The sequence below is a fragment of the Lacerta agilis genome, chromosome 14 (genome assembly GCF_009819535.1).
Source record: "Lacerta agilis isolate rLacAgi1 chromosome 14, rLacAgi1.pri, whole genome shotgun sequence".
In the NCBI taxonomy this organism is placed as follows: Eukaryota; Metazoa; Chordata; class Lepidosauria; order Squamata; family Lacertidae; genus Lacerta; species Lacerta agilis.
Genome location: NC_046325.1, coordinates 4,354,418 through 4,379,747, shown reverse-complemented (window position 1 = coordinate 4,379,747; position 25,330 = coordinate 4,354,418). Strand labels below are relative to the sequence as shown.

At 50.3% G+C, this 25,330-nt stretch overlaps 1 protein-coding gene across 6 annotated transcripts in view; it reads right to left on the bottom strand.

Annotated features, from left to right (window-relative positions):
• Positions 1 to 25,330, bottom strand: part of KDM6B (lysine demethylase 6B) — a 90,118-nt gene that overhangs the window by 29,331 nt on the left and 35,457 nt on the right. For 3 of the 6 annotated variants that reach the window (XM_033171220.1, XM_033171219.1, XM_033171221.1), the window contains exons 3-10: positions 12,384 to 12,515; positions 9,499 to 9,639; positions 8,569 to 8,698; positions 6,905 to 7,003; positions 5,799 to 6,033; positions 4,436 to 4,528; positions 1,910 to 2,077; positions 997 to 1,137 (exon numbers count right to left, since the gene is read on the bottom strand). In XM_033171220.1, the coding sequence (XP_033027111.1) occupies positions 997 to 1,137; positions 1,910 to 2,077; positions 4,436 to 4,528; positions 5,799 to 6,033; positions 6,905 to 7,003; positions 8,569 to 8,693 (861 nt within the window). In that variant the 5' untranslated portion in view covers positions 8,694 to 8,698; positions 9,499 to 9,639; positions 12,384 to 12,515. Of the gene's footprint in view, positions 1 to 996; positions 1,138 to 1,909; positions 2,078 to 4,435; positions 4,529 to 5,798; positions 6,034 to 6,904; positions 7,004 to 8,568; positions 8,699 to 9,498; positions 9,640 to 12,383; positions 12,516 to 20,809; positions 20,879 to 25,330 lie in introns of those variants that run through there. The other 3 variants (XM_033171222.1, XM_033171223.1, XM_033171224.1) reach the window with 3 other exon arrangements.

The following is a 25,330-nucleotide window of genomic DNA, read 5'->3' as shown; positions in this document are numbered from 1 at the left end:
CCAGTACACCCTGGGGCTGATGGGAGTTGGGAGTCCAAAACGGCCGTACTGGCTGAGGACTGATGGGAATTGTAGTCCAAATGGTCATACTGGCTGATGGGAATTGTAGTCCAAACGGCCATACTGGCTGAGGACCAATGGGAATTGTAGTCTGAATGGCCATACTGGCTGAGGACTGGTGGGAATTGTAGTCCAAATGGTTATACTGGCTGAGGACTGATGGGAATTGTAGTCCAAAATGGCCATACTGGCTGAGGACTGATGGGAATTATAGTTCAAATGGTTATACTGGCTGAGGACTGAGGGGAATTGTAGTCCAAATGGTTATACTGGCTGAGGACTGAGGGGAATTATAGTTCAAAACAGCCACACTGGCTAGGGACTGATAGGTGTTGTAGTCCAACACCTCCAGAGGGCACCAGTTTGGGAACTGCCTATTTTCCCTTCCAATATGTAACCATTCGGACTCTTGCGTTTCCGCATGGAGGCAGAGTTGAGGGCACATCTCTGAGGTGGGTGGGAACAGTTAAGGTGATACCCCACCCCACCCCACCCGCTTCCCAAGGGCCCCCCACCCCCATGCAACCCAAACTTTGACAGATCTGAATTCGAGAGCGCTGCAAGGGGGAACGGAGCAGCTGCACAGCGCTGAAGCCCCATCAAGCAAGCCAGCCAGGCTACCCTCCCCTCCCTCTGCAAGGGAAAGTCACAAGCACTAGGAACTTGTGGGGTTTTGGTTTTTTTTAATTTAAAGGGCAGCTGATTCTAGGATATGGAAATGCCCAAAATATTGACATTGCCCATGAATACAAAAGCAAGGAAGGCAAAAGAGCGGAGGGGAGGGGAAGGGCCAGTTGCCCCTCTAATGGACGCCATCAGTTATCTGATAAGAACTGAATGACATTAATTACTTGCAAACGTTTGCTACGGTGGCGAAAGAGGCCAGGCCAATGTCCGTGGGCAGGGGGTGGGGGCAGGGGTGGGGGGCAGCCTTACTTGTCTCTCTGGGGCAGCGACGTTCTTGCGCTCCTGCCCCCAGGAGTCTCCGTGGAGGGGGTTCCATAATCCCGGCTTGGGCAGCTGGTAGTGGGGGTTGCCAGGGGCACCGGGCGGGTGCTGGCACACCCCGTTACCATTCTGCGTGCGCCAGGAGCGGAGATTAGCGGGGGGAGAGGAGGGGGGGAGACAGAAAAAGCAGAGGGGGAAGGAGAAAGAAATGGGGGGGGGGAGAGATGGTCACAGCGGCCAACATCAAGAGGCAGCCCCTTCCCCAAATCTATCCTCCCCATCTTTGTACGGCGAAATACAGGCATTACGGTTACGGCCGCTTCAGGTTGTGCAATTTCGGGTTGCGCACCGCGCCAAACCCAGAAGTGACGGAACTGGTTACTTCCGGGTTTTGGCGCTCGCACAGAGACACTAAATCGCGCTTTGTGCATGCGCAGAAGCGTCGAATTGCGTCGCGCACGTGCGCAGATGCAGCGGCGCGGGTTGCGAACGCGCCTCCCGCACGGATCGCGTTCGCAACCCAAGCGTCCACTGTAAACCTGAGCGGCCAAGCAAAACAGGGCAGGGAAATGTCCCTCCACCGCCCCAGGAAACTTCAAACCGCACCCCCCCCCAACGGCTCGTGCAAGAAAACGGCAACAGCTTCCTGCAAATAAATCGCTACACCCCCCCCCCAAAGCGATCTTGGAGCAAAGCGTCCGAGCAGAGAGCAGCACCAGGGCCTCTTGCAAGAGCCGGGGCAGCGAAGCGAGGGCAGCCCGGCCAATGCCAAGCGAGAGAGCGTGGGGCAGGATTTGGGCAGGCCCCGCAGCACAAGCAAGCAGAGCGGTGGGATTGTGGCAGTGGGTCCGGTTCGCGGTGGCCCATTTTGCACCCAGGTGTCCCCTCGCACCCCCTGTACCTGGTCAGGACTGGTGCTCCTCCGCCTCTTCAAGGGGGCAGGCATGTCCTCCCCGTGCCCCGGGTGTGGCGGGTGCTGGACCGGGGGGATTGGCTGGACGACGGGGGGCTCCATGGGCGGGCCAGGCCTCTTCAGCTGGGGGTTGCGCTTGGCAGAGAAGTTCCTCTTCTGGGAATTTGGGAAGGGTGCGGGGAGAATTGGGGAGCAAAGAGATATTTGCAAGGGGTTATTTTCGTTAAACACTAAGGTGGCAGCAGGGGCAGCTCAGCCGGTAAAGCACCGAGACCCTTAAATCTCTGGGTTGTGGGTTCGAGCCCCGCGTTGGGCAAAAGGGGGTTGGACTAGATGTCCCTCGGGGTTCCTTCCAACTCTACGATCCCGTGATTCTATTTTAAAGAGGCAGGAGGTGATCCACAGCCACTGAAGGGTTGGCAATCGCATCAACAAAACTCCCCACCAGCTCCCCCTTGCGCTGGCGAGTACAGGAAGTGATAACGAGGCTTCCAAGTTGTTCCCACAAAAATTAGCTCAACGATGGTGAAATGGGGAATGAGAGAATGATGGAGCCGTTGATTTGTTTTGATTTGTTCTTAGTTTATTGCTTATTTCATCATCTGAAGTTTCCAAATAGTTGGTTTCTTTCTGAAAATTTTATTTTTTTATTCTCTTGTTAAACTGCCTTGTAGTTCTTTTTTACAATTAAGCGGTATATAAATCTTATGCGATAAAAAACAAGCAGGTTCCAAGTTGTTTGTGACAGATTGCCTCAGATTATTCAAAAGATGTGCCAAGAGGGGAAAGTGACCCAATCCACGCTCTGTTACCTTATCTATGCTAATGAATTAAAACAGCCTCCCTATCAGCCCAAATCCACATCCCCCAACATTTTGAGGTTTCTACAGAAAGCAAACAATGTAAGTGATGCTTCATGTATTATATAAATATTGTTTTCTTTTTTTCTTTTAAGGTGTGGAGCGGGGGAGGGGGGGAAATACCACAATCTGTAAAATTCGAAAAGGAGAAAGAAATCTTGAACGGTGCAGAATGAATCATACAACTTTAGTTGCCCAGCGAAAATGTTCCTATCTAACCAGACCTTTTTAGGCTGATTTAACATTTGATAACCTTTAAAACGTGTTGTGGGAGGTGGGGTTATCGGTTTGTTTTCGTTCTTGTTCTTATCGTGCATTTTGTGCTTTTAACCTTATATTTTTATGCTGTGCATGGCCCTGAGCTCTATGGATGAAGGGCGGAATAATAATAATAGTAGTAGTAGTAGTAGTAGTAGTAGTAGTAGTAGTAGTTGTTGTTGTTGTTCAGTCGTGTCCGACTCTTCGTGACCCCATGGACCAGAGCACGCCAGGCACTCCTGTCTTCCACTGCCTTCCACAGTTTGGACAGACTCATGTTGCTAGCTTCGAGAACACTGGCCAACCATCTTGTCCTCTGTCGTCCCCTTCTTCTTGTGGCCTCCATCTTCCCCAACATCAGGGTCTTTTCCAGGGAGTCTTCTCTTCTCATGAGGTGGCCAAAGTACTGGAGCCTCAACTTCAGGATCTGTCCTTCCAGGGAGCACTCAGGGCTGATTTCTTTAAGGATAGTATCATAGAATCCTAGAGTTGGAAGAGACCCCAAGGGCCATCCAGTCCAACCCCCTGCCAAGCAGGAAACACCATCAAAGCATTCCTGACAGATGGCTGTCAAGCCTCTGCTTAAAGACCTCCAAAGAAGGAGACTCCACCACACTCCTTGGCAGCAAATCCCACTGTCCAACAGCTCTCACTGTCAGGAAGTTCTTCCTAATGTTTAGGTGGAATCTTCTTTCTTGTAGTTTGAATCCATTGCCCCGTGTCCGCTTCTCTGGAGCAGCAGAAAACAACCTTTCTCCCTTCTCTAGATGACATCCTTTGATATATTTGAACATGGCTATCATATCACCCCTTAACCTTCTATTCTCCAGGCTAAACATACCCAGCTCCCTAAGCCGTTCCTCATAAGGCATCGTTTCCAGGCCTTTCACCATTTTGGTTGCCCTCTTCTGGACACGTTCCAGCTTGTCAGTATCCTTCTTGAACTGTGGTGCCCAGAACTGGACACAGTATTCCTGGTGAGGTCTGACCAGAGCGGAATACAGATGGATAAGTTTGATCTTTTTGCAGTCCATGGGACTCTCAAGAGTCTCCTCCAGCACCATAATTCAAATAATAATAATAATAATAATAATAATAATGGGCACATCAACCAGGCTGACGTATGTGGGTGCATAAGCAGAACCTCTGAGGCAGCTCTCAATGCCAGGGGCAGGTTTGCATGGGGGGCAAAACACCCCCTTCATGTTTCTTGGGCCCAGCCCATTTTAAGGCTTTAGAAGTCTAAATTCAGAACGTAGAACGTCTACCGACATCCACAGCATCACAGGTTTAGGGGCAAAGCAGTCGAGGAGATGCTGAGGAGAGACAGAGAGGGGAATTGGGGGGGGGGGGGTGAGAGAGAGAAGGTGAGAGTCCCTCACTGGCCACAACTCACCTCAAGGTGCAGGAGGTTCCAGACTTGTTGCAGGGGCGGCAATGCTTTCGGTCGGTGGTGAGACGACCCCGAGTGATAGTTCCACAGCTGAGCCTGGAGAAAGTCATGGGGACAAAAGGTACAGTTATAAAGCAAAAAATAAAACCAGTTAGTGGAAGGAATCATACAGGAAACAATCAAAGTAATTCCAAGCCTTAATAAAACCCAATTCCACACATAAAGTGCTTACAACGAATGAAATGGTAGCGATTAGGGTGTCAGACTAATCCCCCCGGAAGAGAGGCCAGGGTTCAAATCCTCGCTCGGCCAAGAGAAGCTCCTGGGGGTGAATTTGGGGGTCAGACACAGGGGATTAATGGAGAGGGGAAGAAGCCCACCGTGAGCTCCTTGGTTTTAAAAAAAAAAGGGTGAGACATGGATGAAATAAAATAAATACTAAATATTACATATTCAGAATAGGGTAGAGACATACCACGGATTTGCACCAGGGAATCAGTTACGCTAGGGCATTTTGTAATTTCGTAAGTCAGGGGGCTCGGTTGCCCAGTTTAACCTTCTACGTATTGCGGTATTTCCATGTTCGGTGACTCTCCTCTTACCTTCACGGAATATTGCCTACCAACGATTCGTTCTAACTGCTGAGCGTGAATTTCCGCTCTGTCTGCTGATAAGTTTGCTAATTTTATTGCGCAATGTTATAAACAGATTATTGAATACCCGAGTACTTTAAATATAGAGTTTGGGATATACTCGACCGCAGATTCTCCACCCGGCGTATAAGACGACCCCCGACTTTTGAGAAGATTTTCCTGGATTAAAAAGTAGTCTTATACGCCAGAATACACAGTACTTTAATTTGACGCAAGCTGTTCATTACCAAGTCAATATTTTTTAAAAAAATCATGGCTTATTTGCGCTGTTATGGGGCGTGTGAGCTTTGTGGCACACATTTTGGTTGACAACTGGGAAACACGGGCCTGCAAGCGCTCCTGTTGGAGAACAGCCTTTCGAACTCAGGACGCAAGGGAGAAACGTGCTAAGAGGAAGGCACGTTTGGGAAATCCACACCGTGATCAACTCCCGCCCGGAAACCTATGTCCATACTGTGGAAGGGCGCGTGGATCCAGAATTGGCCTCCACCATCACTTACGGACTCATTGTTAAAACCGTGTTTATGGAAAACAATCTTACTCGGCTACGAGGGATCGCCAAAGAAGAAGATATTTTGCCCCTTCGACGGCTTGCAAACTGCCTTGCGTGCCACAACACAGAAAGGCAGTGTGCAAATACGAAATGAAATGGGCTGCCTCCCCGCAAGGAGGCCGACGGGGGCTGAAAGTGAGTATTATATTTATTCCCATACCTGCTGCAGGCGTCCGATCCGGGCGTGCATCTCCCCGTAGCTCCCGTAGTCGTAGTCTCGCGGGTACCGGGTGGCATTCTGGTAGCAGCGCACGGCCTCCTCGCAATCCTGCTCCGACTCGTAGATCTCGCCCAGCTGCTCCCAGAGCTGAGGCTGCCCTGGGTCCCGGAGCAGGGCCTGGACACAGCCGTGGATGGCCTCCAGCTTCCCGTGCAGGGACCGCGGGGCCAGGTTCCTGGGGAAGGGGAGAGGCGTCAGTGATGGGGAGAGGCAGCCAGGAATTGCAGGAAGGAACGCTGGGGCCTCTGGTAAGGTCTTTCCTAGCCTGGGGCCATCCAGATCCTTTGGATTCCAGCTCCCATCAGCCCCAGCCAGCACAGAGGGTTGGTGGTGGTGGTAATAATAATAATAATAATAATAATAATAATAATAATAATAATAATAATAATAATAATAATAATAATTTATACCCCGCCCATCTGGGCAGCTCCCAATAGAATATTAAAAACACGATAAAACATCAAAATTTCCCTAAACAGTACAGTGGAACCTTGGTTGCCAAACTTAATCCGTTCCGGGAGTCCGTTTGACTCCCGAAAACCATTCGAGAACCAAGGCGCGGCTTCCGATTGGCTGCAGGAGCTTCCTGCACTCAATCTGAATCCGCATCGGACGTTCGGCTTCTGAAAAATGTCCGAAAACCAGAACACTTTCTTCCGGGAGCCAAAATGTACGAGAACCAAGGTGCGGCTGTGCTCCAAAACATCCAGGTACCAGCAGGTTGGGGACCCCATTCCTGGGGGCAGGGGTTTAGAGAGGGGGATTCTGGAAAAACTGACTTTTTGGTGCCGTGCAATGGGAGTGAACTTCACAGCAACAAAACACCAGCAACCAAGACTCTCGAGGAATAGGGGAAATGGCTTTGGGCTAGCCTGAGCCCCCGTGTCTGGAAAGTACAGTGCTCAGGGTCTGGACCCCCTCGTTCAACCTCTTCCCCCACCACCACCACAATATACAGGATTGGGGGCTGGGAGCTGGAAGGATGTGCCACCACAATCCCTCCCATGGCTGCTGATGTTGGCAAAATACCCTCTGGGAGCACTTACCCCGGGGGGAAGTAGCCCTTGTTGTGTTGCCCCATGTTAGAGCCATGGTTGGGCGGCAGGTGTGGGGGCAGCTGAGGCTGGCCGACACTGGCAGAGCACCTGGGAGGAGGCAGGAGGGGAGAGAAATGTCAGAATGTTGGAAGGGGCCCCAAGGGTCATCTAGTCCCAACCCCCTGTAATGCAGGAATCTCAACTTATGTTGTGAGCTGCCCTGAGATTTATGGGTATGGGGGTATACTGCTGCTGCTGCTACTACTACTACTACTAGTAGTAGTAGTAGTAATAATAATAATAATAATAAAGTATCCATTACAGTTGGCCATCTAACCTCTGCTGAAAGTCCTCCATGGTCTCATTTGTCTCTATACTAATGCACAGAGTATGGGAAACAAGCAAGACGAATTGGTCATTAGTCCTACCCCAGCAATGCCAGAATCACAGGTAAATCAAGTAAGGGGACAAGGGCTGGTGTAGTGGCTGAGCGGGAGAACAGCTGCTTTCCACGCAGAAGGGCCCAGGTTCAATTCCACACACCCCCCCAAGGCATATCCAGGGAGGGCTTGGCATGTCCCCTTCCTGAAACCCTGAAGTGCCACTGCTGCCAGCCAGTGTAGGCACTACTGAGCTACATGGACCAATGGCCTGGTTTTGTATAAAGCACCTTCCTAGGTGTGTAAAAGAGAGGTCAGCCATGACACAAGCCAGGCTTGTCAACGCTCAAGGCCAGCTGCAGCTACTCTTTGGAGCAGGAGTGGGGGGGGCTGCACTCTGCACATGCTTATAGGCTCTCTGATTCGTAGTTCACTGAATGCACCCTGGGGCTGAACTGCAGCTCCAAGGACAACCTGGGAGCTGAAGTCTCCTTGAGTGGCATAATTTACTTATTTGATGGAATTTCCGAACCACCTGGTTGTAAAGCAGTTCACGAAGAGAACAGATCAATAAAATGACCGACCAGTAGAAAAAGTTAAAGAGCGTTCTAAAAACCAAAATCAGCAATCAACTAAAAAAGCAAATTCAAATTCGTGTCCGCCTCCTAAAAACCTGGGGACGTATTTTCAGCGGGTGCCACAAAGAGCCCAGGGAAGGAGTCTGCCTGGTGTCAAGAGGCAGGGAGTTCCAGAGGGCAGGTGGGGCATGTAAACTATTCAAAGGTTGGGGGTGGGTGGGAAGTCAGACACGGGGCCCCTTTCCTTCCTGCTTTGCAGAGGAAGCTGTGGAAGCCAAAACACAGGAGGCTGAAGGGGGGGGGGTGGAGGAGAGAGGGAGAGGCGAAACCTCTCAGAGCATTCAGCAGTACGTCTAAACTCCAACCAGCATCAAAGCAACGTCAGTTTCTTGACTCCCCCGCCTGCAACGGGTGCGGTTTTATGGAGGGCGCTCGGGGAGGCGAATGCAATTCATCGCCCACGATTCTTTGCACAGCTGTGGGTGTGTTTGCTTTGCAGGTGTGCACACATGAATTTTAAAATATATTTGTATACACACACACACACACACACACACACACAATGTATACGCAAGGCAGGTGTGGAACAGCCTTCGCCAAGCTGGAGAGTTCCCTGGTGCTTCCTGGACTACAACTCCCATGTGCCCCAGCCAGCGCCGCCCCTTCGGACTACGACTCCCAGCAGCTCCCGCCTCCCCAGCCGTAAGACACTCACCTGCCGCCCTGGAGCCATGGGCGGGAATGGCAGGAGCTCCAGGCGTTGCCGCTGCAGCCCATGTTGCCGAGAGAAAAGGGGTCCCGTCCAGCACGGCCCCCCAACTGCTCCACTGTGCGATGCATCCAGCCTGTGATTGGGGGGGGGAGAGAAGAGGGGTTCAGGTGCCAAGCAGGGAGCTCCTTCCCACCTTCGTGGAGGCCAATTCCTCCTCCTCCTCCTCCTCCTCCCCTCTGACCAACCCATCACCCTCCTCCTAAGCCCCACCCCTTCCAGCTTATGGCTCCTCCCACAATCTCAGCCCCCCCCCAAAAAACCCCCCACAATACGGAGCTTATTCCAGCTCCCTGGCCCCTCAAGTCCAACATCCTGTTCTCCCCATCCAAGGCCTGAACACAGGATGCTAGCTTGTGTCAAATCAGACCATTGGCATCTATCTAGCTCAGTACTGGTAGCACAGGCCGGCAGCAGCAGCTGTCCAGGGTTTCTGGCAGGACAGTTTCTCCCAGCCCTCCTTTCCCGTCTAGCAACTTCCCTTTCAAATGACTGCCCCACCCCAACCAATAGGCAGCCTCCTATGTGCACCCCCCCCCACACACACATCACAACACTTCATTTAGAACTTTCTTTTCATATTCATACGCCCAGATAATTAGTTGCTGCTGCTGTGAGATTTCACTTTTGCGACAACTGCCAAAACGTGCGTTTCGGAATTTATAAATTTGGTTAAGCCATTTGGGGGATTAATTTTTTAAAAAAAAATGGAAAGAAGGGGTCAGATTCTTTGAAATAAACATAGAAATACGTAAATAGATATCTTGCAGCCCCCGTCACAACAAAGTTCATGGCCCCCCACTTTGCTATTCCACCCGAACAACAACAAACGAGCACATTATTAATTTCCACCAATAATTACTCTTTTTTTTTTACCTCTCCTGCTGTGGGGGGTGCGTCTTCGTACCCCACCCTCCACCCCCCCCGGATCTGAGCGGCGGGTGCCCCCACCCAGTCGCGGCTTGCTGCAGTTTCCTCTGGTTTATTCCCCTCCTCCAGTCACAGCCACATAAAATGCTGGGGGCAGGGGAGAGAAAAGAGAGAGAGAGAGAGAGAGAGCACAAATTACTTGGGATTCACAAATATGTTTGCTTCAATTGCCCACCTTGGGCCTAGATTCCCAGGGAGGGCGAGCAAGGCAGAGGCCTCCCGATGTTCCTGGACTACAACTCCCATCATCCCAGACCACTGGGCTGTGGTGGCTGAGGGGAGTTGGACTCCGACAACATCTGCAAGGCACCCAGTTCCTCACCCTTGAACTCGGTCTGTCTTTGCCTACCTGGTGCCCCCTCGCTTTGACTACACCTACCATCAACCTGAGCCAGCCCAGCCATACGATAATGGGAGTTGTAGTCAAATGCACCAGGTGGGCACCAGGCTTGGGGAAAAGATGATCTGGAGTAAACCCAGCCAGAGATAGGATAAACAATAATGTTGGGAGCCTTGATGTTTGTTGCTCAAATGTACAATTAAATTCATCCCAAATCTTGGCATGAAGTCATTCTGGTGGATAATCTCTGTTTTAGATTAAATCAATATGAACATGGCCTGAATCAGAAATCACGAATTCAAATAATACAAAGGTCTGTAAGCTATTTATTGCAAAGACAATGCATTTCTGTTTCTTTTACTGCTGAAAACAACAAAAGGTGTATGCAAAACAACATTCAAACGAATGTGAACTCCTAAAATTTTATATAATTAAACACAAACACGTTGTGGTGTGTTACGGGAAAAAATTCCAGGTGCGAGGCTGCTCAGCCACCTGGCACGTCAGGCAAAGCCCGCGGGTTCTTGTGGAAAAGGAAGGAGACCAGCCAGCAGCCGGAGCAAAGGCAACGATGGACGTTTATTGCGCAACAGGTTCAAGGCAAGATTGAACCCTGAGGAAGGGGTGACAAGAACTTTTGAAACTTCCTTCATTCTCCCAGAACACAGTTCGTTAAACATCATCACTACATCACTGTTACATGGGTAAAACGTCAGAAAGGGGGAGGGTTTTAACTTTTATTCAAAATGCAGAGTGTCTAGAAATGGAGCCAGCATTTCACAGTTAAAAAGGAAAGATAAAAGGAAATAGAATAGATGGATTATAAAGAATATCAGAGTAGTAAAAAAGAAGAGATAGATCGATTTCCTGGGATGATGACAAGTGGAAGCCATGAAGGAGGAGGAGGCAATATATAACAGAAATAGATAAGAATGGACAGAAGAACGGAAGAAAGAAGTATTGCTAAAGGTTAGTAGAAATTGATTTATATGAATATTGAATTGGATGTTATTATGTTGGTTTTGTATTATTTTTAATTTAGGTATATGGGATTGTAGTATTTGTATGTATCTTGAGGTTTTACTTAAGGAAGAACTCAATCAATCTGTAATTTTCAAATTTTATTTTTCTTTAGTTAATGTTTCTATTTCAATGGGTTTTTTTTCTTCTGTATCGATGCAATAAAGTTAATTAAAAAAATTAAAAAAAGAAAAGGGGAGGGTTACACAGGGATGCGGCGGGCGCTGTGGGTTAAACCACAGAGCCTAGGGCTTGCTGATCAGAAGGTTGGTGGTTCGAATCCCCGTGACGGGGGGAGCTCCCGTTGCTCGGTCCCTGCTCCTGCCCATCTAGCAGTTCGAAAGCACGTTAAAGTACAAGTAGATAAATAGGTACAGCTCCGGCGGGAAGGTAAACGGCGTTTCCGTGCGCTGCTCTGGTTTTGCCAGAAGCGGCTTAGTCATGCTGGCCACATGACCTGGAAACTGTATGCTGGCTCCCTCGGCCATTAACACGAGATGAGCTCCGCAACCCCAGAGTCGGACACAACTGGACCTAATGGTCAGGGCTTTTACACAGGATTAACACAGAAGAAATAAAATGCAAATGTGTGATAAGCACTGAGGAATTCACCCTGAGTGTTTCTCCGCCACAGGACAATGGCTTTGGCTGGCATGGTCTTATCACCCATAATGGGTCTGGAGGAAAGCAATTAAGCTGGCGAATCGTCCTTTGGGGTCCCTTCCTATGGGTACCTGGTCTGTCACTTGAGAGATAATGGCGGAGACTGAACAGTTTCTTGGTCCTTGGCCAACCGAGTAAAATAGTACCGGAATGAAGAAAATCCGACAAGGCACTGAATTTATATGAATTTCTATACTTTTAAGGCTTGTAGCAACAGAAAAGTCCGAAAGGAAATGTCTTAGGCTGGCCGGTTAAATTGTATCTCTTTCCTTGATTAGATTGATATAAGAAAAAATCTGAACTGATTCACTCAGTTCATTGTCCTCCTAGGAGGGAGCCCTCAACCTTTATTCATGGGGTTTGGGAGAGGGTAATTCAAGGCAGATTGTGTGCTGTTGTTTGGGGTGGGTTCCCTAGAAGTCATCATTTTGGTCCACTGCGCGTTTACTCAAAAGGAGACTTCGTTTAGGTGCCTCGTCCCATCCCATATCATGGTGGTTTTATATCAGTTTCCTTGGTTCTGCCTTATTAGTGGGCTGGACGCAATTAATTTAGTAGCAGAAACTCAATCCCTTCTCCACCCATCTCTGTGGATATAGAGTTAAGCAGCAGGAAAGAAAGAGTTAACAGAGCCATGTGTTCCTCTCATCCAATCAACACAGGGCCTCCTTTTCCCTCCCTCCAATGGAATTCCTTCAAGTGGGGAAGGGAGGCGGGGCCTCTGCTCCTGCCAGCCCCAAGGTTAACCCTTGCCCTACCACACCCACCCCTTCTGCCTCTCCAGATGGGAACCGCACCCTGCACACACCTACTGTGCCGGAGAAGCTCTGAGTGGCGCTCTCTCTCTCTTTCTCTTTCTTTCTCTCCTAGAAGACGGCCAATCACACGACGTCCTCTGTGTGGCCACCAATCATCTTTCACCTCCGTCTCCTAAAGAGGTCTGGAAATCATAGAGATAGAAAAAGAGAGAAGGGCTTGGGTTAGTTAGGCTTTCGAGGAGGCTGCTTTGGAACTCTGCACAATGCGTCTTGTGTTCTGCAAAGGGGAGACGTGTTTGCCGGACAGGGGCAGCTTGTGGGGGGCGGTTGGGGTGGGGATGACATTTGCCCCCTACCTGAGAAGTGGATCTCCTCCACTAGACCGTTGACCTGCACTGCCTTTTTACCATTATCTAAATCTGCCAGGTCTTTTGTCTCTTGTTGCTGTAATTCCTTATGACTTTCCAGGGAAAGCAGTTAAAAGCAGCAAAACCAGCAGGAACTTAAGAGGTGACATCATCATTATTATTATTATTATTATTATTATTATTATTATTATTATTATTATTATGGCATAAAATTGTGCCTGACAAACCTTGTTGTCAAGTACAGCATTATCACTGTGCTCCTCTGCATTTTATTTCCCCCTGACTTCACTATTAATTATTTGCTGCATTCATATCCTTCCTCCTCCTCCTCCTCCAAGGAGCCCAGCGGTTCACCTTCTCCTCGTTTAATCCCAACAACAACCCTTTGAGGTAGGACGCGGGTGGCGCTGTGGTCTAAACCACTGAGCCTCTTGGGCTTGCCGACGGGAAGGTTGGTGGTTCGAATCCCCGCCACGGGGTGAGATCCCATTGTTCGGTCCCTCCTCCTGCCAACCTAGCAGTTCGAAGGCATGCCGAAGTGCAAGCAGATAAATAGGTACCGCTGCTGCGGGAAGGTAAACGGCATTTCCGGGCACTCTGGTTTCTGTCACGGTGTTTCATTGTGCCAGAAGCGGCTTAGTCATGCCGGCCACATGACCCGGAAAAACTGTCTGCAGACAAACACCGGCTCCCTCGGCCTGTAAAGTGAGATGAGCGCCGCGACCCCAGAGTCGTCTGCGACTGGACTTAACTGTCAGGGGTCCTTTACCTTTTGGGGGGGGGCTGAGAGCTAGTGACTGGCCAAGGTCATCCCCCAGTGGAGTTCACATGCCTGAGTGTGGGTTTTGAACCCTGCTCTCCCAGTTCCTAGTCCGACACTCATAATCCCACTACAACCAGCACCAGCTACTGTGCATCTCCCCTCAAAAAGCACACTTAACGCCCTCAGGGCAACGCTTCCTTCATAGGACAAATCTGCCTGTATTCTGCAGAAACCTGCGCCATAGCAAATGCGTTAGCCTTTAAGGCGCCACAAAACATATGCACTGATACTGACTTGTTAGTTGTGTTATTAAATCGCACAACTGCTACATATAACTAGTAATTAGTTTCCTCTGTCGTTTCAAACTGCAGGAATGAGAGGGGTGGTCTTCTTGTTGCAAGGCACCATCTGCATGCAGAGTTTGCATGTTCTGGTTTTCAACACGGCTATCGCAATGATTTTGGGCGATTTGCACACATTGGGGCAGAGCAGGTTGCTATCTCTACCAATTCCAAGCAGGAGCCGGCAAGGGTTTCATGGCTGAAAACCCCAGAGAGCCACTGCCGGTCAGACCAGCTTTCCACAACATTGTGCCCACCTTTTTTTTTTTGCAGGTAATTTTTATTAGTTTTCCTCTTTTTCCAAGCAATTGAGATAGTACAAAGTAATGCATATACAAATATATCCCACGCTTAAAAAAAAAAAACAAAAAAAAAACCACCAAGAAATTAAATCATTTTTTGCATTTACAGTTGAGGGTTTTAGTCCCTTCCCTTCCTCCTTCTTATGTCTTCTCTAACTCAAATATCAATATATCGCACATCAATTCTTCTTACTCCAATTTGACCAATTAAATAAAAAGATTTATACTGAACATTTGGATGTCATGTTTCTACTTATTCTTGTACTCTTATTCCAAACTTAAGTCTTTCCTTATGTTTTTAAATATACATTTTTACCATAATAATAATCCTCGCCAAGAGTTGTACGTCTTTCTTTAAGTCTTACACACCTTATCCAGATAATCCATAAATTTTCCCCATTCGTTTCTAAATGTTTCTTCCCCCTGCTGTCTGACTCTCATTGAAATTTTTGCGATTTCCATGTATTCTGTGACTTTCTGTTGCCATTGCTGCACAGTTGGTACGGTTTTTTCCTTCCAGACCTGCGCTAATAGAAGTCTCGCCCCTGTGGTCGCATATAAGAAAAACTTTTGATCACTTTTCTTTATCTCTGACCCCACCATTCCTAGAAGGAATGCCTCCGGTATCTTTATAAAAGTATACTTGAGTATTTTTTTTTAACTCGTTGTATATGTCTTGCCAATATTTTTTTACAATCTCGCATGACCACCATAAGTGAAAGTACTCCCCGTCTTTCACCTCACACTTCCAGCACCTTCTACTTCCAGTTCTATATAATTTCGATAATCTAACTGGAGTGAGGTGCCAGCGGTACATCATTTTATACAAATTTTCTTTAAGTGATGTACATGCTGTAAATTTAATTCCGCTGTTCCAGAGTCTTACCCATTTATCAAATTCAATATTATGACCAACGTCAATTGCCCATCTTATCATTACACACTTTATCTCTTCGTCTTTTAAATTCCATTCCAGAAGATAATCGTAAATCTTGGACAGCATTTTAGAACTATTTTGAACAACCACCTTTTCTAGCCATGATTTTTCTTGATTAAAACCCTGGAGTTTGTTATCTTTTATGAATATACTGTTTAATTGATGGTATTCCAGCCAGCCCGTTAGCTTCTTGTTTAGTTCTTCATATGGTCTTATATTTACCTTGTTATTTTCCATACATAGAAGTTCTCTATACGTTAGCCAGCTGGCCTCCATATTAGGTCTTTTTATTGTAAACGCTTCTTGTGGCGACACCCACCCTGGAGTCTTTTTTTCGAACCAATCTTTATATCTCCTCCAGACTTGATATAGTGGTTTCCTAATGGTGTGATTTAGGAAACCTTTATGTACGTCCACTTTATTATACCAAAGGTAGGCGTGCCACCCGAATCTATTTTCTATTCCCTCCAGGTCTAATAAATCCGTGTTGTTCAATCTAAACCATTCTCCTAGCCAGTCAATACACGCCGCCTCATAGTATATTTTTAGATCTGGTAAGGAGAACCCACCTCTTGTTGTTTTATCCGTCAATAGCCTATATGCTATCCTCGGCTTTTTACCTTGCCAAACAAATTTAGCAATAATCTTCTGCCATTCTTTAAAATATTTCAAATTCGTGATAATGGGGATATTTTGATACAAGAATAATATCTTTGGTAATATCGACATTTTAATGGCCGCAATCCTCCCCAGGAATGATAGTTTCAATCTTCCCCATGTATCAAGATCTTTGCAGATTTCCTTCCAGAGTAGTTCGTAATTGTTTTTAAACAGGTTAACGTTTTTAGTGGTAAGCCAGATGCCTAGATATTTGATCTTTTTAACTACCTCAATTGTTGTTTCTTTTTGAAGCTGTTCCAATTGTTTTCCATTTAAATTTTTTACCATCATTTTAGTCTTACTTTTATTAATCTTTAAACCTGCCAATGTGCCAAATTCTTCAATAATTTTTAATGTTTCGCCAATTAATATATGTGGGTCTTCGATTGTAATAACAATGTCATCAGCGAAAGCCTTGACTTTATATTCTTTCGATCCATACCTTATTCCTTTTATTTTATCTGATGTTCTGATTTTTTGTAGTAATACTTCCAATGTTAGTATAAACAAAAGAGGTGAGATCGGACAACCCTGTCTTGTTCCTTTGGTTATATCAAAATTTTCCGTTAACTCATTATTTATAATCAGCCGTGCTTTCTGTTCTTTGTATATGGCCTCAATACATTTTCTGAATTTTATGCCTAATCCTAACTCCTCAAGATTCATTTTCATAAAGTTCCAAGACAGGTTGTCGAACGCTTTCTCGGCATCCAAAAAAATTATCGCAGCCTGTTTGTTTATTCTTAAGTCTAAATAATCAATAATGTTTAGCATCATTCGTATATTATTCTTTACCTGTGCCCACCTTGGTTTGGACTACAACTCCCATCAGACCCAACAATAACAAAGATTTGTTTTTTTTTAACCCTACCCATCTGACTGGGCTGCCCCAGCCACTCTGGGCCACTTCCAACAGATATTGCCTCGTTTGTCTAGGCAGAGAGGGGTGTGCTTGTGTTTGCAGAAGCCTCCGGTCTTTGCGCGTATCTACAACATAGTGTAGACACGGGTGGCGCTGTGGTCTAAACCACAGAGCCTAGGGCTTGCCGATCAGAAGGTCGGCAGTTTGAATCCCTGCGATGGGGTGAGCTCCCGTTGCTCAGTCCCAGCTCCTGCCAACCTAGCAGTTCGAAAGCATGTCAAAGTGCAAGTAGATAAATAGGGACCACTCCGGCGGGAAGGTAAGTGGCGTTTCGGTGCGCTGCTCTGGTTTGCCAGAAAGCGGCTTAGTCATGCTGGCCACATGACCCGGAAGCTGTACGCCGGCTCCCTCGGCCAGTAAAGCGAGATGAGCGCCGCAACCCCAGAGTCGTCTGCGACTGGACCTAATGGTCAGGGGTCCCTTTACCCTTTACTTTTACAATGTAGTGCACTTTGCAAAGGTAAAGGCAAAACCCATTGCCCCAACCATTCCTGCCCATGGCTCCGCCTACCCGTGGCATTTCCCCCCTCCCAGCCTCCCCATGAGGAAATGTGGCACGCAAGCTGGAAAAGACTGCAATTCATGCTCCTCCACAACACACATACACACATGGATGTGCGCACAGAGCAGCAGCCCACAAAACAGAGATACAGTGGTACCTAGGGTTACATACGCTTCAGGTTACAGACTCCGCTAACCCAGAAATAACGCTTCAGGTTAAGAACTTTGCTTCAGGATAAGAACAGAAATCGTGCTCTGGCGGCGCAGCGGCAGCGGGAGGCCCAATTAGCTAAAGTGGTGCTTCAGGTTAAAAACAGTTTCTGGTTAAGAACGGACCTCCGGAATGAATTAAGTACGTAAGCAGAAGTACCACTGTAATCGCACAGGCCTGCACTGCAGGATCCTCACATGGTTCAGTATCCCTCTCTCCACCTTTGAAAATGTGTGTATGTGTGTGAAAATAATATTGGGCCATTTCATTTCTCCCTTCCTAGTGCAATTAAGGAGCACTGGCAGGGTGAGCGGTTAAAATTTAAAAAACTGAAATTCACACCACCCGCCAAGTGAGTTGCCCCAAGTTTTAAAAAAAACCCTCAAATTTTCCTTTCGCTTGGTAGGTGAGAGAGTAAGGCCGGTGTTTGTGTGTGTGTGTGTGTGTGTGTGTGATACTGTCCAATTTCTGCTCCGACAAGATTTCTGCTCCAACCTGTGAGCAGGTATCCTTGTCAGGACTCTAACTTTTAACGAACACACACACCAGGAAATCTGGGTTGCAGACAAAAGACCTGTCAGTGGGTTGATATTCTCTGGCTCAGTTCAGTGTGCGCAGAGACTCTGTGATCATTTTCTTAGCGGGTTGTGCTCACGGCATTCTCCTGAAAAGCCCCATTGCTGGGTGCGAGTCCTGGTGACTGAGTGTCAAGGGGAAAGCACTCTGCACATGCCCATTCCTGCATCGCATGGGGGTTGGACCGGATGACCCTCAGGGTCCCTCCCATCTCTACGATTCTAGGATTCGACAGCTGCTTCCCTGCACTGGTCTGGTGGGCGAGGGTGGCAGCTGGAACCAGGATCATCCAGCCTTATGCATAAGGCTTGTGAGGCATTGTCTGGATTTATTCCTTCTCTCTCCCCCCCCCACCTCCCGCCTCCCACCCCAAAATAACCTGCCCCAACCACTGCAAAGAGGGGGGTGGGGGGGAGTTTGCAGGCCTGGGGTTTGGCGGAAACAAACCGGAGGCAACTTTTTCCCACGCTGGCCCAGGACGGCGAAGGAAAAGGAAAGGAAGAAGGGGCTCTCTAGTCACCGCCGGTGACTCAGCCGTCACGGCTCACATAGCCTTTTCGCCTCCACCCCCCCCCCCAAAGCATGTCTGGGTCTACGTCCTGCCATAAGCCTGGGCCAAACACACCAGCCGCCCCCCCTCCGCCAGCAGCACCGGTGTGGTCAGCCTACCGTGGGCGAGAGCCAGACAGTGTCTTGTGAGTCCACCCACGGCTACTGAAGGGGTGGTGGGAGAGGGAGCTGGGGGTCTGACTGCCCCCAGACATGGCTGCACTTAGGAAGCCCCCAAACACACACACACATGCACAAGCTGGGGGGGGGGATTTGCAGGGCCCTCCTCCCAGCCCTTTAACTCTGGATAGGGAGAGCCGGGGCGTGAATTTACGTCCAGACCAAATAGCAACCCTGAAGCCAAAGACCACGGCTATTTCTGGAAGAGCCGAGAGCTAAGTTTGGCTCAGGGCGGGGCAGGACAGCGGCGGCTGCGTTGGAGCAAGTAAGGCCGGGATCGGGGGGGGGCATGTCGTAAGACCTCCTGTGCATACTCCTGCCTTGTGAAATGTGGCCGGGGGGGGGGCAGAGTGGAGGCATCCCAGGGGGAACTGGTCTCCCCGCCATAGAGGGCGTGAGAGAAAGCCGAGCCTCCGTTCCGAATGCGCCAACCGCACACAGCACGCACGCCAGCGACAGAGCATGGCACACACCAAGGGTGCCCGGCACTTGGGCTGAACACACAGGCAAATCACGGCAATGAGGCTGCTGGGGACATGGCACAAAACCCCCGGAGGCATGTATGACAAATTGGATGTCGAGAGGACGCATACTAATAATATGCCCGACACAGGCTGTTCTGACACAGGTAACCTCAGGGAAAGTTGCAACGCCTGCGGAGTCTGTTTGCATCACCCAGGATGCACGTGATGCTGAAATTATGCCCTAGGACCTACCGGTAGGTGTACTGCTGCCTACAGGCAATGACCGATTTACGCACGTGCGCGTCCAATTTACACACGGCTGTGCATGCGCATATCACCGCAACCTGGAAGCGGCCGGAATAAGGCTCTCCACCGTCATGGGGTCAGGAACGTAACCCCAGTGCAAAACGGTTGTTGCCTATATAACTAGGGCCGGGCAATATCTGGTTTTCAACATTGCAATGTATCAACGGCTAAACATTGTGATATACTGATATATTGCGATGTCTGAAGGACGGAGCCACGTTGTGAGGCATTGGCTAGCTTCACGGTTCTTCCCACATTGTGATTTCTGCACAGCCACACATACACACATCGTGATTCGCAATATTATCGCCAGGTCCAAATTATAAAACCGATATCCTGATATGGACTTGAAACCAGTTTTGGGTGATATTACAGCTCTACTGTATATAAATATTATTATATGCTACATAGAGAAATTCAGATACAGCCACAGGGAGAAGACAACTTCTTCCCCTGATTGCATAGTTGTAAGAACGATAAAAGAGCCCTCCTGGATCAGGCCGATGGCCTGTCAATTCCTGCATCCTGCTCTCAGGGGGAGGGGGCAAAGAGATACGTCACTGGGAAGCCCGGAGGCAGGATCTGGGCACCAGAGCACCCCTCCCCTTCTGTGGTTTCCAGCAACTGGTAAAAGTAAAAGTAAAGTGACCCCTGACCATTAGGTCCAGTCGCGGACGACTCTAGGGTTACGGCGCTCATCTCGCTTTATTGGCTGATGGAGCCGGCGTACAGCTTCCGGGTCATGTGGACAGCATGACTAAGCCGCTTCTGGCGAACCAGAGCAGCGTACGGAAATGCCGTTTATCTTCCCGCCGGAGTGGTACCTATTTATCTACTTGCTTTCGAACTGCTAGGTTGGTAGGAGCAGGGACAGAGCAACGGGAGCTCACCCCGTCGCGGGCATTCGAACCGCCGACCTTCTGATCGGCAAGCCCTAGGCTCTGTGGTTTAACCCACAGCGCCACCCGCGTCCCCTCCAGCAACTGGTATTCGGAAGCATTTATGCTTCCAGCTGTGGAGGCTGAGCACAGACACCACACCGACTGAAAGTTGAAATCTTCCCTGAAGAGGCACAGGGCTCGAAAGTCCTTCGCTCGCCCTGCACACGCAAGCCACACACTAACTTTGCAGAGCCGTTCCGAATACCGAATTGGGGAATCTGTGCTACCTGCCTCGAGAGTTCACAGATGGACTACTTCCACGCTCCTTGCACGCTCACACTCTTGCGAGATCCGTATCGCCAGCAAAGACACACACGCTGCATTTTCTCACCCTCATGAGCTCAGCTCCGGCACGGGACACCAGCGCACACACACGCCGGCCCCCAACACGCGCCTTTCTGCTCCCCCCCCCCTCAGGTTGAACCGGAAGAGTCTGCAAGGCCAGGCATACACACCTTCCAATACCGAGATCCAGGTTCTGGGCCGCTTGGCCACCCAGGGCACACTTGTCTTCACCATCTCGAATGGCTGACCACCCCGAAGGTGAAAAAGCGGCTGCAACGGGAAAGGAATCCCGGCGGACTCCGTTTGTTGACAATTCCAAATTCCAGTTCTGTTAGCTCGTGTTAGGATGACTCTTGGGCTGCTTCTAGTTTATTTGTGTTTTCTGTTGCGTAGATTGTTTTGGGGCTGTGTGTGTGTGGTGTCATAATGCTGTTAAGACACGTGTTTTCTTTTTTTTCAGACAGCAGAGAATATGGAACATGCATTCCTAAATAAAATAAAATGAACAAAGGAGAATTCGACAGGCATGCAAATCTGCACACACACACACACACACCCCGGGGCCAAATGACATGTGTTTGTGCGTGTTCAGAAACCCGTGACCCCCCCCCCCACGTGTGGCTACACATGCCCGTTTCCAAACATGTGCAGCCCATGTTGTTGGCACGCACGCAATCTCCATGTGTGCCCAAACACCCGGGAGCTTTCTACGTGATCTCTCCATGCCCCCGGGCCGCACAAAAGCTTCGTGCGCCTGCATGCTTGTATTCTGGTGTGACCAGCCGGTGACGCCAACCACACACTCGTTCTCTTGCTCACGCCACTGTGACACACTGCCACGCATCTCCCCACGCCCAGCCACGTCCATGCGCCCCGCCGATTTGCACACAAGCGAGCGTGCTCCACTCTGTCCTGCTACTGCCAACCCTCACAATTTCCACGCTGCTGCGGGGATTTCAGGGCTGGGCTGTGACGCAACTGTGAGCGAGCCAAGAGGAAGCAATGGGGGGCAAGTCCTGGCAGCGCAGCTGGCGTAGGAGGGTGAGGCTGGCCCATCTTGGGACTCACCCAGCCTCCAGCTACCACACCTCCCTCCCTCGGACAGCAGAAGTGTCCAGTTCCCACCCAGTCTGGCCAGGGTGCCAACACGCACACCCCTCGCCACTCCAGGGCCTACGCATGTGTGGGTGTTAACGGCAGCTACTAGGCTGAAGATTTCTCCCAGCGAGGAGGCCAAGGCAGCTGCAACTTCAGAGGAGCATTATATTCCCCCCTCGCCCCCCGCCCAACCATTCCTCGCTCTAAAAGCCCACGTTGCATTATGGGAAAAATCGACAGGGATGTCGCCTGGGACCATCCACCCAGGGAGGAAGTGAGGCAGCTCATGTGAGTGGAGGAAGTAGGGGGAGGGACAGGAAATGCACCCCAACACACACACACACACACACACACACACACGGTTCTAGCAAAGCATTTCCTGTGCAAGCAGCTGTCGACACACAGCCCAAAGGAGAAGGTGTGGCCAAACCCAGCAAACACAAAAGACACCTATTTGGTGCTAGAAATCTAAAATAACAAAAGCAGGGCAGGCAAACACAAAGACACCCACCCACGTGTGTGGTTGCTCTCTTTTGCGCCTACATGTGTGTACACAGAGCCGTCAGCTCTGTCACGTCACAGCATTGCTCCACCGCCCGACGTACTCCCACCACCTCTCTCGCGCTCGGCACCCACCCATCCCACCACACGCACAGAGTTCTGGGTGAGGAGGTGGGGTGACCCTCCTTCCCCGGGCATGCGCGTCAGCGGCCCCCGCACGGCGCACCGAACATGATGCGCAGGGGATCTCCAACACTCCCACGCCTCCAGGAAGGCGCGGGGACAAGGGTCCCGGGGGCGGCTGCCCGGAACCCAGTGGGGCAGAAAGGGCACCGCCGGGTTGGGCCCAAATGGAATGGCACAAAATGGAAAAATTGCCCCCTTTGCCCGCTGCCATGGGGCAGAAGATCAAGCGGATCGATGCTCGCACAGCAAGCAGGATTTAGAAATTCCCCCCTGTATCAATGATGGGGCTGTGGGTGAAACATCCCCCCCCCCACCCTCCCGAGCTCTGTTGTTTTGGGGAAAGGTCCTTTCAGTTTCCCCTCCGCGGCCACATTCTCCGAAACAGAGATTGCTCGCTGCTTACGGGACAGATTTACAAGAAAAGGGAAGCAGGGATGATGGCAACTCGCCCCAACCGCAGAGGAAGCAGCGAGTCATGGGAGACTGTGCGCATCATGGGTAAGTGTGCCTGAGCACTGAGGGCACCGGCACAAGGCGTGAATGAGGAGGAGAAGGAGCGACCGTGTGAAAGTGAACGAGTGTCCTAAAGGGTGCAGGACGAAAAGGTGGGCGTGGGAGAGCGCGAGGGAGGTGGCGCAACGGTCAGAAAGGAATGCTAACCAAGAGGGAGCCAGTCCAGCTTCTCTTGGTCGGGAATTCCACAACATGGGAGCCACCACCAAACAGGCTCTCTCTCTCTGATGGGGATGCAGGCGAGAGAGAACGTGCTCAGCTAAGGGGTTTAGCTAACATCTCTCCAGGTGGAGCCAGGCCGCAAAATAAACATGGCAGACCTGATTCATTCCTGCTTAAGTGACCAGGCCCCCACCTCGCAAGGAGACGCAGGCAAATGGCAGGGCATTACAGCAGGGCAATGCGTTGGCTAGGGAGGGCAAACCGGGCTCTGGTGTCTGGTGCCAACTGTGGGTGTCTGCCCGGGTCAGTAAAGATCCCCGGAGATACAGAATCTGCGCCCACCCCAAAGATGTACCCAAACAGACACACATGTGGGGGCATATGCACAGACGCAGCGCACACTCGCAAATGCACGGAAAACACCGCAAGCACACAGACACAGGCAGGGAGAAAGTCGCAAATATAAGGAACACACACGGATTCAGGGCAGCGGGGGACGCAAAGGCACTTGTATGTCTGCTTCCGCCCAGTTTCCCTAAGAACATAAGCCATCGGTGGTTCTCCCCTCCTCCGTGAATCTGTCCAATCCTCTTTTAAAGCTGTCTAAGTCGGCGGCCGGCCCTGTCTCCTGCGGAAGGGAGTTCCAAAGTTTAAGATTGGCTTCCTTTCATCATCTGTCTTGGTAGCGACCGGTGTCCTAACAAGGAGACCCCATATCCCAACCCCAGTCCAGGGGTCTTTCCTCCGGGTGCTGGCAGATGCCGGAGCCGTAGTCCTCCCCCCAGGGAGCGTGGAAAGGGAGCACTCAAAGAGCAAAGCGTGGGAAGGCCTCGTGGGCCAGGAGAACCTGGAGCGACCGGCCGCTTTCTGGGATGTGGGTTTTGGAACCTGTCTGCAAGGGATCGGCGGCTCTTGTGTGTGTGTGTGTGTGTGTGTGTGTGTGTGTGATTCATTAGGCACAATGAACGGGTCTCCCACACATTCGCACACAGGAGGGTGAGAACAGCTGTGTCAGCGCTGAGTCAACACCAGAAAGGCTGCCATTTCTCTCCCCCCCCCCCCACCCCATCCCTCCATGTCCTGGAAACCACTGAGAGAACTGGGAGGAGAGGAGGCCGAGAGTTAATTCGGTTCATATCCTCAATGCGCGCACCACGAGGGAGGCACAAAGCACACCCCTCGCAGTGACACACGCGGGGGGGGGGGAAGAGCCCACACTCCTTCCCCTCAAAACACAAGGCATCCACACACATCGATCTATAAATGCAAGTCAGGATAAAACACACACGCTCACACACAAGAGAGATACACGAAGCGGCCCAGTTCTGCCCACGCACAGCAATCCGGAAGACACCCACACACACAGGGCAGTGCGACAGACACACCCACACGCAGCAGTGCCTGGTGTGTGGTGAAGCAACACCCCCGCGTGGGCCATTTTCGCAGCACGGTGGGCTGGCGGCGTGACGGCAGGAGCCCACGACTTCCTTGAACCCAGCGCCAGCAAGCCAAACAACGCCGGGGGGGGGGTTTCCGCAGCGGCCATCGCACCGGGGGCGCACAGTTGGAGAGCCGCACGGCCGCGGGCAGGCTGACGTAAGCAGGTCCCCTCACAACTGCCACAGCGGCACACCAACCAACTCGCTAGGGAAAATACACATCGCAAGCAGCGCCCAGGGGTGCGCAGGGCCCATGCGCGGTGTGTCTGAGTTGTCCAATGGTGTGGGCGTGTGGCGTTCTGCCATGACTCCTCCTCCTTCGCCCACGGGGGCCAATCGCACAAATAGATCATTCACAAGAAGCGCAGGCGTATTTTTCTGTTTTGCGTGAGTTTTCTGCTTAGCATGGGCCGGGTCCGAGGGGTGGGTGGGGAGGGCAGACCACTGATAAGCCTTCCCCAGCAGGGAGTTCAGCTAACTTGCCCCCCCCCCCGAGGAAAACCCCCTGGCATTTCAGGGGTTAACAGATCGCAACAGGGCTGGGAATTCCCCCCCCCTTTTATTTCTCCTTGGGTAATGCAGCTGGGGAATCCCAGACAAAATCAGATTTCTCAAGATTCCGACCTGGGTTCCCAATAACCCACCTTGGCAGATTTGCAGGAAACGCCCAGTGTGCACGTCAAATGCCCCCAAGGAACACACAGATACACACCAACACAAAGGACACACAGAGATGTAGCAAACCAGGTGTATAAAACCTTCTAAAGAGACACATCAACTTCCCCAACCAGA